Source organism: Calidris pugnax, unplaced genomic scaffold, assembly GCF_001431845.1.
Source record: "Calidris pugnax isolate Ruff unplaced genomic scaffold, ASM143184v1 scaffold103, whole genome shotgun sequence".
Lineage (NCBI taxonomy): Eukaryota > Metazoa > Chordata > Aves > Charadriiformes > Scolopacidae > Calidris > Calidris pugnax.
The window spans coordinates 582,626-601,856 of record NW_015090990.1 but is presented as its reverse complement, the minus strand read 5'-3'; the positions used below and the strand labels follow the sequence as shown (position 1 = coordinate 601,856).

Genomic DNA, 19,231 nt, shown 5'->3' with positions numbered 1-19,231 from the left:
TTTATTTTTCTGTGAAACATAGTATTTCCACAGACCAGCGAACCCTTCATGGTCCTAGATCTCTGCTTTCTGTGGCTGGTCTTGCATTTATGAAACAAAGCCAGGGAAAATAACCTCAAAATTAAGGCAGGGCAGGCAAAGCCAACTCATGTCATTGTCCAATAATCTGAGCATTCCTTTGCATTCATATTAAAGAAACACAAAGGACAAAAAAACTTCCCCCTCTTCAGAGGTAGCATCTTCCACTGTGACTGCCTATTTTTACAGAGACTTTGCTTTGTACAAATTCTTGTTTTACAATTACCACAGACCGAGCTCATCTGACAGTGCAAAGCTCATATAGCAGTCCAAGAGCAGGGAATTCTTCTTCATGGTTTTATTACACTTCATTGTCAGGCAGCCCTTAAGCTATCAGAGAGAGAAGCTCTGTCATTACCTGAATTATCCAGCTAAGTTTAAACATTAGAATAGATATGAGATGATGGGGGGGTTGGTCTTTAGAACTGCTGGGATTTTAATTCTGACAGCCAGGTTTTGGGTGCCTGTGGTTTATGATTTTTAAAATCTTGGTCAGCTTTTCTGCATCCTGCCCTTCTACGCTAAAACTTGAGTGGTATTGAGGGGGTTTCCAAGACTCACGCTCCAAAATGAGCTACCTGCAGTGGTTTAATTACATTAATTAGCATGTCTAATTTGTGATGTAGGCCCAATTTTGGGAAGGACCCACGGGGTTCTTCTCTACCACAAAACATCAGGTATTTCTCTATTTCTAATACTATTTTTTCCACTGTATATTAATGTTTATACAGGATTAAGTTATTAAGATACCTTTTTCACCTTTTCCTTCCCGACCATGTAACATAGTTTGGATTTAAGATATTTTCCCCTTTCCGTTTCCACATCATTATTTCCAGCATTTTGCTTTGTTTTTAGTACAGAGAAAAAGATACATTCTATAAAGAAAATTTGATAAAAAAGAAAGGCGTATTTCTAACAATATTGTAAATTTTGCTGTACAAACACAAACCAAATTGTCAGTGTTTTTCAAAGTACCAACAGTAGCATGAGAAAGGGAAACTTTTTGAAAACCTGTCCATGATTTCCCTAATTAATATAGAAATTGAAAGGCGACATAAAGCTTCAGTGTGGCCTGTGTTATTTGTAATCATGTCTACTGGAGCCTAAGTTTGAAACCCGCAAGAGAACAAAAGGTGAGGAGGAAAACAGTCTCTCACAGAACTGAAGTGATCTTTTTAAGGTGACACAAAAAACAAAGGAACTATAACCTGGATTATCAGATCCTTACAACCAGCCAGGACAGCCCCTCCTTTATGTAGCATTTAATGGAACAGTTCTAGAAAAAGATAAAGGTGTTCTAGTATCTGAAGGTGTGTAGTTTAAATGCTTTGTTTTGGTTTATGATGGAGATACAGGCAGGCAATATTCAAGTCTATTTTGGGATTTACCCAAAATCAGAAATGTTTTAAAAGAGAATAGATGACATCCTTTCTTGTGTCTTCAACCGGTACCATCCAAATTCAGGAAGTATAATCTAAAAATGTCCAACTCATTGCTATAAAACCAAGAATGGAAAAACAAGTGGACTTGTCACAATGAGAAAATAATCTGGAATACAAAATAATTGTCATTTCTGCAGAAAAGATATTATATACTGAAAATAGCAATACTAGAGAGAATGAAAAGAACGGATGTAAAATTGTCCAGCTTGGTTTTGTTGGGGTTTTTTTTGGTTTTGTTTCATTTTTGTCTGCAATGCACTGCAGGTATTTATGTGGGGGTGAATGCAATATTAAGTGTTTGCTTTTTCAATCCCAGCCTGGGACTGTAATAAATAACATTAAAACTCACTGGGCATAATTAGCCAGGATATTTTCTCATTTGCATGGCCAACTTCAGGGAAGAAAAAAAATAATATAAAGTTTGGCTTCTGCTGCAGGGCACAGATTAAATCTTAGAGGAGATTTGGGAAATGCAAAAAGAGACTGTGCTTTCATCGGATTTATCCTAACACCCTTCACCTGCAATAGCAATTAATTTCCCAAAGGCCCATTTTGACAGTACAACACATGAAGCGATGTTAAGTTCAGTACTAAAAGAAAAGGAGAAAAAAGTCAAAAATTATTATTATTTCTTACAAGTAAAAATTGATAGTAAAATCTAATGTAATCTACAAAGGAAGTGGGTATAAAGCAGGATTTAAAAGGTCATCTCTATTTAGCAAGAAAAAAGAACACTTTAAGCTAATTTATTTAGAAAATGTTATGAAGAATTTTCACAGATAAAACATGGGTAGGGATAAAAGGATAGGGACTAAGGATGCTATTTGTGCTCCGTAACTCAAGTAGTACAGGGAAGCAAACTCATGAATCAACTCAGTATGCTTCCCCCTAATGAGGTAAGATGTTAATGCCAATCCCATCGCAGTGTTTATTATGTATACCACATGCTGCTCTCTCCATTTGTATTTGCTAGGAGAATTGGAATATGCAGATGAATCTTGGTTTAATAAGGACAGCAATATCAGTGTGTGCTTGTGTCTGACTGATGATGCTACAGAGATGAAACACTGCCAAGATTCATAAGAAAATACCTAAGGTCAGGTTTGTGTTTGTCATTGCAGGTCTCTGGAATTCCCAGGACGTCCTGCCAGATGCACCATCCGTCCATCTGCCAAGGTGGATTCTACATGAATCATTTTTATTTTTTTTTTAACTTCCTCCCTCCCCCAGGTCACTTAAGGGAACTGAAGTTCCCAGTGTTGTCCTTGACAAGCACTGTCAGTATTTGCTATAGTGAGGGCAGGGTGCCAGCCAAGTAAAAATAGGACAACCCAGTCAAAGCTTCATCAGCGCAAAATCAACAGGAGCTGCAGCAATCAGGTTAAAGTAGCCTAGCCATTGCAGACAGGGAGAGCAATGCATGCATTTATCTATGCGTTCATGCGAATCCAAGCCTAAAGGAAAGCAGGCTCTGACTACCCTCATAGTTCTTTTATGAATAATGACAGGTTCAACACATAAATGGCCTTAATCCCAAGACTACCTAGTCTAGTCTCATATACACATGCATAAAGTGGCGTATAAAATTTATGACAATATAACAATGGGTGCACAACATCATGATTTTGCATTTGCCTTAGCCCTAGCTCTATCCAGGTAAACTTTGCTACCAAAAAGTCAACAGTTTCAAGCTATTTTAGCCCCGGCAGGAATAGCAGACTCTTATAAAATTTCCAGCTCCTTAACAGAGTGTTCTCTGTCATTGGTCTAGTTAAATACCACATCCTTTGTGATGGGGGTTGAGGAGTTCAAAAGCATCAATGTACTCAATGTCATCATTAAGGACATCTCTCAAGAGGATGTGACACATCTAAGGATGTGCTTCAAAAGCCTGGTGGAAGTAAGCTTTTGTCTTGCACCATCTTGAGGGGCAAAGGAGACTGTTTCAATGAGAGGTGTCAAGCCTGAGGAAAACAAGGCCAGTTTTCCCCTTAAGGCAGCTGTTTGGCTCAAAGCTATCCCAACTGCAGTGTCTCCTAAGCACTTCTCTTTACAGAGCCTGGAGGAATTGGTATGGGAAACCACACCAGATCTTGCCTCTTTATGTACATGCAGAGTGCAAGAACTTCTGGAAATGGAAAATCCTTCTCCGTGACTAACAAGCTGCAAAGCATCTTCTTCCACTGCATGTAAGAAGTGGATGAGATTAATCAACCCATGCCTTCAGGCTGCAGGCAACACCGCAGCCCTTGCTGCTGTATTCCAAGGGGTCCATCTGCTGTAAGAGCAGACAGCCTTGCTCAGCCCAAAGGGAGCATCTGTGCCGCATGATGAAGGGCTGGAAATCCACGGTGTTTCTGGACTGAGGTTTAATGATTTTCTGGCACATTTTCCTAATATCCATGGCAACTCTTGAGCTGCAATATCTCTTGAGCCCACATTCCTGCATCTATTCTCTGAACAGGATGCCAACCACAGCAAACAACCAACTCAGCTTCAGGACTGAAGCTAGTATTTCTAGACCCCAAATCTGGCATTCCAGCCAATTGCTGAATGGGAAATCCCAGAGCTTCTCAACAGTGAAGCCAAGTTCTCAGCATCTGCATATTTGTTTTCCTATCCATTTCATTTATTTTTAAATGAGAGGCTGCCTGAATTTCCCCAAGGCTATGCCTTCCATTGTTTGCCCACACACAGACAGACCCACACACTCGCTATTCTGCTGCCACAGAGGAAAACACAGTGCAGAAAGTATTAATGCTTGGCAAAATTCACAGTCAGATTCCAATGTATTTTGAGATTAACACAGCTATGACAAAATATATTTTGGTTTTGAACAACAGAGATACATAGAGCTCCCCAAAATTGAAAAGGGGTTCTTAAAACAGTAACAAACTTGGGCTTCCTAGTTCTAAGATTATCACATCCCACCAGACTTCACTTCAGATCAACAGCACCTCCTCCAATTTCCTTACTCTGACAGTGTCACGGCAAAGATGCTGATTAAACCAGTTTAAGAGCATCCCACTGAACACTTTGCCAGCTTCCAACAATCTGTCGCTTATGGATTCATGTACACCTTACTGTCTTTTTCCTTTATATTTGACCTCTACAGCAGCTAACAGCATCCAATTTTATGCTGTGTAAGATTTGAATTTGTGAGAAACAGCAATTTGTTGTTTATTATTCACCTCCTTCATACTGCTCCTCATTGCACAGCCCTGCCTAGCTTGCTCTTCTCCAAGCTGAAGAGTCGTAGCTTATTTAATATCTCCTTGTAGAGAACAGTTTGTGGCATGCAAAAGAACAGAGTGTCCGTTTTAGAAACAGCCATGAGGCCTGAATGACAGACTCTTAAAGTCAGAGCTGCACACAGCACCACCTCTGAGTGGCCCAGAGAGGATGTACTTCTTGGAAAGGGCTGATCAGGCCAAGGTTGAGGTCAGTAAATACATCCAACTGGATTTGCATTTCATCTTTTAGCAACTGAAATAGAGGTTGAGAAGGGATCAACACACAGTTCCTAGCTTGATTTACTAAGGGAAAGATGTTCCCGTAGTTGTCCAATGCCTCAGTCCCTGCCTTCTCCTAACAGCTTGCAAACTTCTCACCCTCATTTTTACCACATCTAAAAGAGAGACAAGACACCCCAACTCCAAGAAGTCACAGGATCTTATGAAAATAGAGAGCAAAATAGAAAGGAATCAAGTTACTGTTCACCAAGGAAAACCAAGGAAAAATGCACAAATTCACAGCCTGAGCTGAACCATCATTCTAGACATCATGGAATCCGCAAAGAAAAAAATCTCAAGAAAAAAACAGGGTATTAAATTCTGCAATCACAGAGCTTCATCCTGCAATTGTAGGAATCGTGCATTTTTAGACACAAAAAGCGAATCAAGGAAGTGACATATGAGTAGAAAGTGTTGCTCCTTCTCCCTCATTTCCTTACACTCTGAATTTAACAAATACATCCTGGGTTTAAAAAAAAGGCCACCAAACCATACCTATGGGATACATGGTCCATACTCCCTGCCACAGCACTGCCTTAGGTCGTCTGAGCTTTCTCACCAAATGAGCTTTCATTTGGTGTGAGAAATTCTGAGCTGAATTCCTGAAAGATATTTCCCACTTTTGTTTTGTTTTGTTTTCTTAAGCAGTATTATTGTTGTTGGTGTTTCAGAACCCCTAAAGCAAGAACAATACACAGCTGTTCCAGCTGGAAGAGAAGCCTGAGCAAAGGCAACAGAATTGCATAGAGCTGGAGGGAACTCAGAAGATCACTTAGTCCATGCTCACACCCCAAGGCAGGATCACCAATACCTGTATTTGTTATTTCTCACAGACTCATCTAATCTTTTCTGAAAGCCTTCCAGTGACAGAGACTTGACAGTTTCCTCAGGCAGTCTATGCCACGGCTGCTCTCCTATTCATCCTGGTCAGAAAAGATGACTATTCCCCTTTTGCGCTGCAGCAGCCTTTTAGCGTCTGAAGACCATTAAGTTGCCTCCCCTCAGCAATTTCTTCTGATTAAAAAAAAAAAAGAACTTAATCAATCTTTCTTTGCAGGGGATGTTTTCTAAACCTATTTTGTGTCTTTTCATATAGACTGGGTCATTCAAGAAACAGTTTGGGCTCTGAATACATATATAGAGAATAGAAATTTAGAAGCAGGACTGCTAATGAACCTAGGACAGCTAAACACCAAGTGGCAGCCCTGGCTAGTGTTTACTTCATGTTTGCCCACCTGTTCTGCTCACTAGCTCTGTTTTTTTGTATTTCAAGATTTGTAGAGTTGCCATTTACCCCAAACTTTAAAACAAGGGCTGTAGATGCTAAGAGCTTGGGATTTTGATATCGATGTTATGGCTCAGGAGTCCTGCTTAGATCAGGGGAATGACAGCAAGCAACTTTTCCTTCTAAGCCAACAAGAGAAAATGTTGCATGAAGAAAACAGCAACTGATGTGAATTTATGGCCCATCACAGCACTCAATAAACCTCAGGTTAGAGAAACAGTATTAGCACTAGAGAAACCAATACTTTTCTTACCACTCTCCTGAAGAAACAGGCTAAGGCTTGTTAGTTTCAGGAGGCATAAGAAGATTCAACCCTCCATTCTGTCACGTGCACGTGCTAGCCAAGGAAAGGAGTACAGGCATCTCTAGGGACAGCAGCCTTGTGATTTTCATCAGTGTTAAAAAGACTGAAAGAAGACTTCTGCTCCAGCTACACTGTCCAATTGACTGCTGCACTAGATGCAGCTGTGATTTTTTACCCTGCTGAGTGAGAAGTTTTTGTAACTGCATCCCTAACCCATTTCCAGGAGGCTGTTTAACAGGGTCAAGAAATCTTTGCAAACATTGTAAAGAAGGGAAATGCATTAGTGAAGACACCATTAAAAAAAGACATCCTGTTGTTTTTTTGTGGGTTTGTTTGTTTGCTTGTTTTTGTATGTTTGTCTTTGGTGTTTTGGTGTTTTTTTTTCTCTAAACCAGAAGTACTCAAGGAATTCTTTCTAGCTTGTATTTGTAAAACCGCTAACACACTGCCTGCAGGTGAAGGGCAGGGATTCTGGCCATACATTGAAAGATAGAGACTCAGTGGAGCTCAAGAGAAAGGAAACCCTTCTGACTTAGAACATCTATGAGAAGCAAATCTATTTTCTATGTTGCTTGCCACCTTCCCATCCCTTGACACTGATGCCCTTCTTACAGATTAAGGCCAAAGACAGCAAACATTATTCTGTTCTCATTAGACTTTCTTACCACTCAGGCTTCCCCCTGCAAGCTTCTATGTTTAATGTGTAACCCCTAGAAGATGCTTCCCTTGCCAAAAAACACTTACAGTGCAAAACACCAGCAGTGAGGGCTGTACGGTCCCTGTAGCCATGAACTTCATCTGTATCACTCTGAACTGAAAATAAATTAAAAGAGATTCTGCATTTATTTGTTTGGGCCTATGCCAGATGGCTTTTGGTCAGAGGTGTTCAATGCAGTACATGTACTTCTGCAAAAGTCTGCATAGATATCCAAAGACATCTCTTTCTCTCCCCAACAGAAAGTCTCTGAATTCAAGGATTTCATGGCACCTTCACTTCCAGACGTCTCTGTCTTGTTACTTTCTGCTCTGTACCGTGCCATAGAGGGAAAACACCAGCATGCTGTTAGAGACTGTATTTTCTGACTTACTAATTTAGTGTAAAGCAAGCAACCCCCCTAACCAAGCAGAGATCCTTAAAAGGCAACAACAATAAATGAAATCCACTTCCTTCATGGAGTAGATCTCTATGGTTTAGCAGGATATTGTCTCACTCTCTCACTGGAATAGGGATAAGTGCATTGCAGGCAGCTATGAGTTCTGACATCCATGGATGGAGTCCACTACCAGGAGCAGTGTAAGTACCACACTTTGCAGCATCCCCAGAAAAGACTGAGAAACTTGTGTGTTTGAACAACCACAGCAAACATACATATTACAAACGAAAGAAAAAAAAATAATTAGCTGGATTCACGTTAGGCAAGCAGTGGGGATAATGCCAAGAGTCCTACACACACATTATTACAAGAAAAATTGCTTCCTCCTACAGATTCTACTTTCCTGTTCTACAAGGCATTGAGAACAATTTGCAGGAACAGCTTTATCTTGAAGGAGGTGATGAAGGGAATACGGCACTACTTTGCAGGGCTTGTGGCGCAGACACAGCTCTGATATGAATAGACTGGGGATACCTCTCCTTGCACAGGATGCATCACCTAAGGACAACATGTAGGTACCATAGAAGGGGATGGCAAGTCAGAGACAACTTGATATGCAGCAATAGGAACACTAGTGAGGCTGGCAATGCAGCTGAGGGCTAGAAACAAGCAGTGTCTTAATAGGATATGGTGCTACCTAGCCTTCTTCCATCATAGGGACAGTCCAGATTGCTGTGTTCAACTCCAGACTGTACAACATCTTAAAATCCTACTGAAAGCACGGAAGACATGACTTTTACGAGTGTTATCTGCTAATCCCAGCTCTCACAGATACATCTTGAACTGCCTTCTCAACCAGGACCAGAGCAGCTACTGGGTGGCCTCATTCACAGGGTCACTCAAGCTGCAAGGAGCCTCTGGAAATCTCCAGCAAAAAAAGAACTTGCTCAAAGCAGGGTCAGCAACAGGGTCAAGTTTGTTTGTGTCTCCAAAAACATCTTCACTTTACACTGTCTCCCCAGCCACTAAATGGAAAGAAGGCAAAACTCTGTATATTTCCATGGACATGTTTTTTTTGTGTATGTGTACTCTCTGATAGCTCAGCTAGTGACAGGGCATTTATTTCCTGAAAAGCAGTTGCTTAACAGTGGAAATAACAAATACAGGGAGGTAGAAGGCATTCATGTTAAGTTCACTTCAGCACGCATGTAGTTAAAATACTAGCGATGAGACATGACGAGATATTAAGGCCTAGTCCCTCAGATTGTTCCACGTAAATTAATGGAGGCTCATTGCTTTATACGTGGAATCCCAGGGTATGTGTGGGTGTGTACGTGTATAATGTGCTTACACAACCAGATTCTCTCACCAAAACACAGTCAAAAACACTTTCTCAAAAACTACATCAACAGTAGTTGCAGTTTATCATCTTTCAAAACAAAGTCATTCTTTTTCTAAGAGTAAGCACAGGTTGCAGGGAGCTGTCTAATCACCGCTTTCAGAGCCCAGGTCTGAATGATCTTGGCCTACAAGACTGTAACAAATAAACTGCTTTCTAAATAGAGGCATATTCCTCAAAAGAGCGTTTTTGCTTAGGTAACTAAGACAAATGTCCCATTTACATGTTAATTAAGCTACACCATTCCCATATGTTAAAATTACAAAAACACATGCTTTACAGTGCAGACAGCAAAAAAAATCTTATAATTAAGAAAGGGGAGATCACATTTCTCAGAGAAGATGCCTTTACAGAGTTTTAACATTCCCTGTACAGAGAGAATGAGCAGCTGGATACTGCACGCCTGGAGCCAGACCCCAACTTTCCAGCAGCCCAGAGCTGCTGCAGTAGAGAGCTCTAGTGACCGGTGACTAGTTGAATTACAGTGACTGGTAGTGTCAGACTTTATGCAATTTGAACAAGATCTGAAAACATACTCAAGGGTACACTGTGCAGACTAGACAGCAATACAGTCTTTAGATTTGAATTCAAATCTGTCAACTTTCCATCTACAGTTTGTTGCAGACACTATGCTATAATAAAAGCTCGCAGAACATAAAATTTTCAAAAATGCTTAGGAGGAACACACTCCCAGAATAATTTTTTGTTCAGTCTTTACCCCGCTCATCCACTGGCTTAGGATCAATTGTCTTAACAAAATAAAACAAAGGATTTGCCTCTTCTCTGTATTTTCTTTATTTATTTTCTTTTAATTTCATTCCTCTTTCCAATTGTCTCTTGCTGCTATGACCACTCGACTTCAGTACTGCACCAGCACTTCACTTTGAACAACTTCTGTAACTTCTTAAAATCTGTTCTCTCAAGATTGTGTCCCAGATGTGTAAAATGTATAATATGATTTGGATTAAAAAAAAATATATAAAATCCTTTCTTCTTCCCTGCAAAAAAGCTTCAGCACAGTTATTGGAGTTGCTGGACAGGGAAAGCACTGGATGTTTCACTGAACAAGAAAGCTGTAATCTCCACATCGCCAGCAAGGCTCATGCCCTTCCATGGCAAAGGGAATTTCTAAACTTCAGTCCAACACTTTCTCACACTTCAGGCTTCTCTGTTCCCCATCAGGGCACCTTCACTGACACAGCAAGTCCAGTCATAAGAGAATCACTTTTGCCAGTCAAATCCTTTTTTTTTTTTTAATCTGCCTTGGTTTTGTGACCATACCTACTATATGATCTAGGCAACTGTATCTACTATATGATCTTTACTGTAGATCGTATCTAATATAAGTCTACCTAGTTCATTTAAGGCTATCCAGAGAACTACATTGGAATCTTCATTAGATCACACATAACTTTTGTTTACTTATGTGATATATTCAAGACAATAATTATGTAAAGTGCCACCATTCTTATTATGTTTGGATCCTTGCCCTAAAGAATTGTACAGTATGATCACAGACTAATGCTTGTCATCTTTGGGATACTGAAGATGAGGAAGACACTTGCAGTAGGTACCACAGATTTACACTGTAGCCTGGACTTGGTCCTGGAAGACACTGGAGTCGTCCCCAGCACCTCTGCTTCCCAACAGAGGAATTATCTTCTATTTCAATACACAAATATATAAGTTGACTTTGAATTCTACTCTTGATATTAAGGAATCTGTTTTTCCAAGAAAACAGCAAAATACTTTCTTTCACTTATTTCTCAGGAGGGTTTCCATTTTACTTCCTTTAGTTAAATCAGCTGCACCTCATCAATTTCATCTACCATTTCAGGCACACCAAGCATGAAATACACATCCCCCTGAATTCAGTCATTGTTAAACGTGGAAAGAGGTTTGATTAGCAGAATCAGTATTTTCTCTGTACAAGTTAACAAACATGAACATCAAAGATGAGCACAGAGTTCTCACACAATAGAGGTTTTGCCCACTTTTCAAAAGATTTCAGCTCCAGCAGGCTGATCCCTCCCTAGAGGAAGTAATAATAGGTATCGGCCTTCAGCTCCAACTCTCTAAGCAACTTGTCTGAAAAAAAATAGGTTAAATGCTTAAGCTCTTAATGCATTTCGAAAATATCCCTACTACTCCCTTAATTATCTGAAACACAGGAAAGTTCCCACAGTTCCATTTCCATTTTTAGTTAGATTTAAAAAAAACCCCAACAAACCATTGCTCATTATTCCATGTGCTAACTTCAAAGTATACATTTGCAGAAATAATTCAGAAACATTTAGACACTAAAAATCAGTAGGAAGCAAAGGAGAAATTATTAAATACTTAAATAAATAAATAATAATAAACCAACCCTGTTTGCTTATTTTCTTTCTACTTTCTATGGTCTAGTTGGGGGTGTCCCTGCTGACTGCAGGGAGGTCGGACTAGATGACCTTTAGACGTACCTTCCACCCTGGATGATTCTATGAGTAAGTTTGGATTTCCTCTCAGGTTTCAGCTTAGGAGGGATTCAGATCAGTATTTAAACTGAAATGTGTCTCTGGGAGACACAGACATTTCATCATTATATTGTCCTACTGAATGGGCAGTATGTCGCATGAGGTGTACCATATCTTCATTATAAATGTGCTGTGCTATAATGGCTAACAAGAAAAATTGTAAATGATCTACTTAAGCAAAACCAGCTAGTATATTAAGGGGATGACATGTTCTGATGAATCAAATAATTTTTCCTTCTCTTTCATTCCCCTCTAAAACTTCAAAGCAATCAAATGTTGTTTATGCATAAAATTTAATCCTTTCACCAATCTGTAGTTTGATTGAATTTGCATACTCTATTTCCTACAAGTCAATGTGAAGAGAGCCTCATGTAATTGAAACCATTTCCCCTCCAGTCCTCCTATCTTTGCTGTAATATTTTCTATTAGTAGCTCTATTATGCCTAATATCCATAATGTTGGCAGATTAGAATTTTCACTTAATGCAACCTATATTTATAAACCACTAGGATGAAAAAAAGAATAAATACACGAAAGAGGAAACAATAATTACCTGTCTTTGATGCCACACAGATCAATGTGTAAATCACTAAAATTCCCCAGGGAGCCTTGCTGAACTAAAATGAGGTCCTTGGGCTGGTTATCAATAAAGATGAGCCTCATACAGCCTTGAAAAGCAGTAATGGGATTTAAACATTGGGAATCGGTGAAATTGTCAGGGCACCCTGTGGGAAAAAGAGAAGAGGCAGAGAAGAATATTGGAATGTTCATCTATTTCTGCTGGGATTTTCTGATGCAAGAACTTGGAGGCTCATTATTTCAAGTGTTTTCATTCTTTGTGCTATGCAACCTTCTGTATTATCAATCCATCGGTAAGAAAAAATAATATTTTTTTTTCTTTTTTTAAAAGAGAAAAAAAGAGAGAAGAGCCACTGGAAACATAAGAGTACCTGGTTTTCACATCATCTCCACAGTTGATAACAACTGAGTCCCATAAAAAAAGCTGTGTAAATTGTAAAATCATTATGGGTTAAATTCTGCTACTAAGGCAACCCACAGAATAAAAGGACGAAATTCTGTGGACAACAGACAAGAAAACCGCTTGTATCTGAGCTTCCTCAGTATTTGTCTGGCTCTAAGATTCAAAGCCTTCTGTGTGTCCTCAGTGCTGTTCTCAGAGGGTTCATTGAGATCAGAGCCACACTGCAATAAGCACTACGCAAAAATATATTAGATAAAAAGACAGTTAATGGCACTCCCTTTATCTAAATTAATGCTTCCACTCCAAAAAGCAGAAGGTAGTATATTTCAAGACTGTTCCTTTCATTTTCAAAATTGAGTTAAACCTACATTCATTTCCATGAGAGCATAGTACCTACATACTTTTGTAGATCTGAGCTATATATCAATTAAGCGCTGAAGTATAAAGTCACTAAGCCTGATGAGGACAGTGAATCTACAGGAATATTAATAATATTAATAGTCCTCAGGCCTTTTAACTAGAAAAAAACACTTGAGGCTAATACAGCTGTGTAGCTTTTGCATGTTTTACCAGCTCCATACAGGTACCCATTGGCTACTATTACCACCAGTAGTCCACTTCTACAGCTCTGTTAGTAGTTCTACTCTTTCTCCCTTTGTCAAGGTTGGCCAAGACCCTTCAATATTCCCACAGTATGCACTGCAACTCAGTAAGGGGTCTAAAATAAGTTATTACAACATTTGCTCTTAGCTGCAAACAGAGTACACTTGGGGAGACCTCAGTACTGAGGACCTGTCCTTCATCTGTCTAAAACAACCTACCTCCAAAATAGTAGCTGTTCCCAGAGTAGATCCTTGAGACAGTGGTTGCATGGCTAGCAGTGGCAGCGTTGTTATCCAGTGTCAGGGTAATGCGATGTCTTCTGGCGTTGATGTTAACAGAATGCCAAAGTCCATCATTGAGATTGGTGCCTGGCAAAATCAAGTATAAAGAGTGAAAAAAGGGGTGCAGGAGGCAACTGTGTTCCTCAAACCTTCTTTTGCTTCTAACTTGTGGCCACAAATGTGCAGATGACTCCAAAAGGAGCACTGGCAGCTGAAAAGAACTCATTACCTCTGGAAAAAAAAAAAAAACTGGCATAGAAGAAAAGGCCCAAGAAAGATAAAACTTTTGAGTGTTTAAGTAGGACATCTCACATTTTAAGCTAACCTGCTCCTAGCACAGCTGGCACTCAGCAAGCTAGCAGGGCCCTTTGCCTTTCTCTTAGCAATTATTACCATTTCGTGGGTGTTTATGTCTAATTTTCAGTCTCTTGGAAAATGCTTATAGCTCATAGGAGCATGCAGAGAAGATGTCTGTTCAACTTCTGGTATAAAACACACGCCTGAGATTGCAAAGGATTAGATTCAGTGAAACGGTCATACCCTGTCTCAGGCTCCAATAAGAAATGTGACAAATTCCAGTAGATTTCAGTAGGATTTGTGTTTCTTAAAATGCTTCAGCACTAAGTTAGCACACAGTCTTTTTGATGGATGTACTGAATGCATATTGGATTTTCACATGGGTCTTGTGAGAGCTGGGATTTTTGCTCTGACCAGGAACCTATGAAGGTACATGAGACATTATGGTACTGGGTAGTCTCTCTTCTAGTGCAAAGTGGGAAATAATCTCTCTGTTTCCTTGTTCTGAAAATCAGTGTTGCATCTCATGGCTCTTGAAATAGCACCCACACAGCTACAAAGAAACTCCACATCCTCTATTCTGACAGCCATGAAAATCAGTGGGCAAGCTTCTGTGCTCACACACGATGGTGCAGATCAAAAGTAACTTAATTACGGTTCAAAATACGTTGCTGTCAGGCTGAAGCCACTGAGACCAGGCACAGACAACCAGTATTTACTCCTCTCCTAAAGGAATATTTTTCGCTAATGTAGCGTTCAGAAGAAACAAACGAGCACTATGACACAAAGAGGTGTGAGAACAGTTCAAACCAAATAAAAAAAAAATGTGAGTGTTATGTGTATAAAAAGCCATTTCATTATGAATTTGAAAATGAGACAATTTCCACAGTAATGGCTGTTAACGTATGCACAATTTCCATAGAATAAGAGGTTGGTTTCCCAGAAAAAATGGATGATTTTTTCAACAAGAACAAGTCCATTTTGAAGTGGAATATGTTGTTGAATTTTGAGAAGATGTCAAAACAAAACAGGTACCATTTGGGGCAAAAATATTTCCATTCTTGAGCAAGCATGAGTTCACTGTGAGTATCTGACATCTGCAGAGCATGGCACTTACAATTTCTACATATTTTTCCATGTATAAGTAGGTAGTTTAGCAATTTTTTGGATAGCACCAAAGGCTGGGCTCAGGTTCATGATTTCAGAACTACATAAAACCAAATACACCCAACCAAATATTTATATTGTCTCAGCTTCATTAACAATTTAATTAGGACTGCAATATAGGTTGGAAATTCAGTTTTCAGCATTGAAATGCAGCAAACTAAGGCAGTCACAATCTACATGAATAAGGATGGATGCAGGGTTACCTCATTTTCTATTGTGAAGGGGAATGAAACACGCATATGGAACAGCTCTGCTTTGACAACTTTGTCAGATTTTATCTCTGCTTCTTTTAATAGACACATCTGTCCTCTTTTAGTCTGTACTGGGAATATTTTAATATTACATATTTTAAACAGATGCTTTTTTAGAAAATACTATCATTATTATTATTATTTAGTTCCATCTGAGTTCCACCAGTCTATTACTCATCAACCTTTGGAAACTGAGTATTCAACCTATGCAGAAAACAAATTTTGCAGTTTCCACCCAGCATGGCTGCATATCAGTAAGGGATGTGCAGAGGCCCTGGGCTAAGAACATTTCTGCCTGGGATGCCAGTGTGGCTTATATAGGTCACACTGGGATAGCAGGTGGGCCTCTGTTGTACAGTCTGAAATTGTTTCCCTCTTGTCTCTGCATAGCTGTTCCAATAAGTGTTTACAAGCAATTTCCCCTGAATTTTAGGTCAGAAAAGCAACCCCATTTCACCCTCTTGAATCTACAGTCAGAGGACGAAAATCACATCTGAGGTAGCCTTAACTTGTGCTGGGGAATGGTGCAGCAACTGAGTTGACTCTCAGTTTTGTAAACTGAGGACAGGAAACAAGAAGGTCTTCACGGACCTGACTGGAGATAAAGTAGCATGACTGTTTAAGAGCACAGAGGCTGAGGCAATCATCAGGTACACCAAGTCTCAGGATGCCATCTTGCCATGCTCAGACCTCAAGCTGCACAGAGTGGTTCTACCACTGGAAAGCAAGACAAAATTTGAAAAGAGAATGGAAGATTGGGTACTTCCTTGTTTCACAATCCTTTCATCCTGTGGGCTTGGACATTTGTATTTCAAAAGGAGACAGATGAGAGTAATCAAAACTAAAGTACCTTCATTGATTTCCACTGGGTTCTCTGTCCCTTTCTGAATAAGTAGCGTCAATCTCCCACTATGAAGGTAAATCAAGAGAGGTCCTGAATTTTCAGACAATTCAGTGAACAGAAGTAAGCCGTCTTTATTCCATGTTCGAAACTGGAAGCTGACTGACAAACCGTCAATTTGAGGAGTGCCAGGTAATAGCAAGTAGCTTCGACTGGCGCTGACAAAGGTGATAGGAACAATTTGCGGTTCTGAGCAGGAAAAGGTCACGTTCCCCTGCAAATAATGAAAAGCAAACATAATCAACAAGACAAATTATTACTTTTTTTTTGTCATTCCAAAACATCCGTAGTTAAATAAGCTCCTGAGTTTTCTAATGTCCCTTAAGGCTGAAATAGGTAATGTTATTCAGACATAAATATTTGGAACTCATTAGGAAATATATCTGTCTGTTCTGGGAAAACACATCTGACTTCAATATTTTACTTTAACCCCAAAGCAGATCAAAAATCAAAACCTCAATTCTTAGAAGAATTTAGACATGTCCAAATGTCCCATATCAATACCATGCCAGGGTACAGAAAGGCTCATTTGGCAGTTCAGACAGACCACCTCCATGTGGCCACATCTGCTTTTTTTTTCCCAGCACCCCCCTTTTCAAGCTCAAGTTTGACTTTATATCAATAAAATCAAATGCATGTGGGTCTATGTTGACTTCAGGAATTGACATTGAAGCCCTAGCAAATCCACTTGAACCTCCGTCTGTTGTGAGATGTGATACAGATGTCCTGCATTGGCTCTGCACTGATGGGACTACAGGGGTGTGAACAAGACACACTGCAAGTGAAAAAACAAAACATCCTCCAATGCAGAGGGATACAACCAAACTTTTTGGCCCATTTACACCAGCACTACAGAACCGTAACATAAAAACTCTCTCATCTACTTGAATCTACTACATGCAGTGAAACATGAGGCAAGTTTCCTGGGTTTATTTCAAATATTCAATATATAACTTGCAGCAGCAACACTGGTTATATTTTCATTTACTCAGAGCTACACAACCCTGCTCTACCCCAAATAATAACAGTCAACTTAATAATAATAACACAAATAATTACAATAATTGTTCTGAAATTATTTCAAAATTCATAAGAAAATTCAAAGAAAAAGTCACTTGAGTATAGTACTTATAGTGGGATGAAAAAACAGTGAGATTTCCTAGCCAGTTCTAGGTCTCATGTTTTCCAGGGGGTATTTTGAGGAATTATTAAAAGATTACCTACACAGCAAGCATGGTGAAATCCAACACCATTTCAATGCCAAACTTAGTGGATCACCTCAGTCATCCAGCCCTGAAATCAATGGTGCTATTTGCCCAGAAGAGCAGCACATTTCCTCAAAGGAGTCAGCAGAGTCTGTACCAGCATGTGTGACTGTAATTTGTAGATGAAGTGACTCCGTTTTGCAGTCATTGTAGATTACCCAACCAGGTCATTTAAGCCATGTAATAGAACCTACCAATATATAAAGCCATGATGCATTTAAGGAGCTGCGTCACTCCAGGACATTGTTGCAGCCAGCCTGCTTTGAACTAGGCTGCTTTGTAAAATACCAACTGGAATCCGACAAAAACATCGGAGTTAAAGGCTTTCTCCATGGCACCACTTGTCATCAGAGCTGGTACCTCCCTCTAACAGAATAATTATAATGAACAGCAGTTGATGGATGTCTAGGAAGTTGCAGACTGCTTAGGGAATTCCGCTCTGAAATCTCAGACAGCTGATGGGACTGTTTCCTATCACTTTCAAATGTATTTCTATTCTTTATTTAAAAATGGAGAAAAAACAAAGTGCCAGAAAGAAACCAAGTTATCACTGGATGAAACAACCCTTGATGGATATATATCTATACCAAGCTATTTATGTATTCCCTGTCCTTTCAGGTATAGAACACTATGTACCAGATTTAGCAATCACTAAATGTGTCCATGGGTATATCATGTTAGAATGAGTTTTGAGTTATAATCCAAAGTTTATCTAAACCACCTGAACATTAGTCAGTTGGGAAAAAGAATGTAAATTTGTTCTCAACCTTTAAAACATTTCTACCACCTGCTGGGTTTTGTCTGCATAAGAGATGCCACAGGTTTGTTATTATTGTTGTTATATTTCCACCTCCATTTTCAACTGAATTCATGACAAATTACACAAAACAGACAACTGCAGTGATGTATACGAATATGGTTAACTTTCTCTACAGTTTTTTAAAGGTTTAGACATTTAAAATGCCAATGACAAATTTTCTTTGGAATTTTAGACATTTACAGTGATTCAAATAATTCCACACAAAGTAGTAAGACATTTACAGATCTTATACATACATAACAGCAGAGCTCGGAGGAAAGTTCAAATGTTATCTGAGTCTGCATTCAAGTATCTAATTTGCTTCCCTGGCAGTGGGAGGCTGTAACAAAATGCAAGTCTTTAGAGGGGAGGATTGGCAGCATTTAGATAGGAATTTTTTCTCAAAGCTTTTTGCAGATTTTACCAACCAACTAGCGTAACAACCTATGCCTAGACTGACTTAACAGTGCCAGAGAAGATGAATGCTAAGATGAAGAAAAGTGTTTACAATGCAAATTTTCAGACAACCTTAAAATAAGCCAGTAAAGACCCCGTGTAGTAAATACGCTTTCAGACGTTTGCAGCAGCACCAATAGCAAAGTATCCCTAGTGCATCTGCATGGGCACAAATATAAAGCTAAATTTCCGGCTGCTTTTGATATGAGGTTCTCAGCACACGCAACTAGTCCTAAATTCATGGATTGCTGTGACACAGCAGCACTCTCTAGTCATTCATACTAGCTAGTAACTCACGTCATCTGGGATCTGCACAAAAGTCTTGTCCTGGGATAGCAGCAGCAAAGAGTGCTGACTGAACCCATGGCCAATGCTGGAACATATGGGCAGGATCTATGCTTCTCCTCCCATGCTTAACCAGGTGAGACTTCAGGCTCTGTAGCCTCTCCATTGATTAAACTGATGGAGAGCAGGTGTGATCCCACCTGCCACAAGAACAAGCAGGTGGAAAAGTATAAAGGTGGTGCTGTGGTATTTTGTATAGGTGGGATTAAAGGTACTTTTGGAGGATAGAAAAGAGGCTTGATTGCCTTTTGGGA

General features: G+C 39.6%; 1 protein-coding gene across 1 annotated transcript in view; it reads right to left on the bottom strand.

Annotated features, from left to right (window-relative positions):
* CNTNAP5 (contactin associated protein-like 5) overlaps positions 1-19,231 on the bottom strand; it is a 288,857-nt gene that overhangs the window by 121,550 nt on the left and 148,076 nt on the right. The window contains exons 8-10 of the mRNA XM_014954623.1: positions 16,062-16,326; positions 13,434-13,583; positions 12,184-12,355 (exon numbers count right to left, since the gene is read on the bottom strand). Of these exons, the coding sequence (XP_014810109.1) occupies positions 12,184-12,355; positions 13,434-13,583; positions 16,062-16,326 (587 nt within the window). The remainder of the gene's footprint in view (positions 1-12,183; positions 12,356-13,433; positions 13,584-16,061; positions 16,327-19,231) is intronic.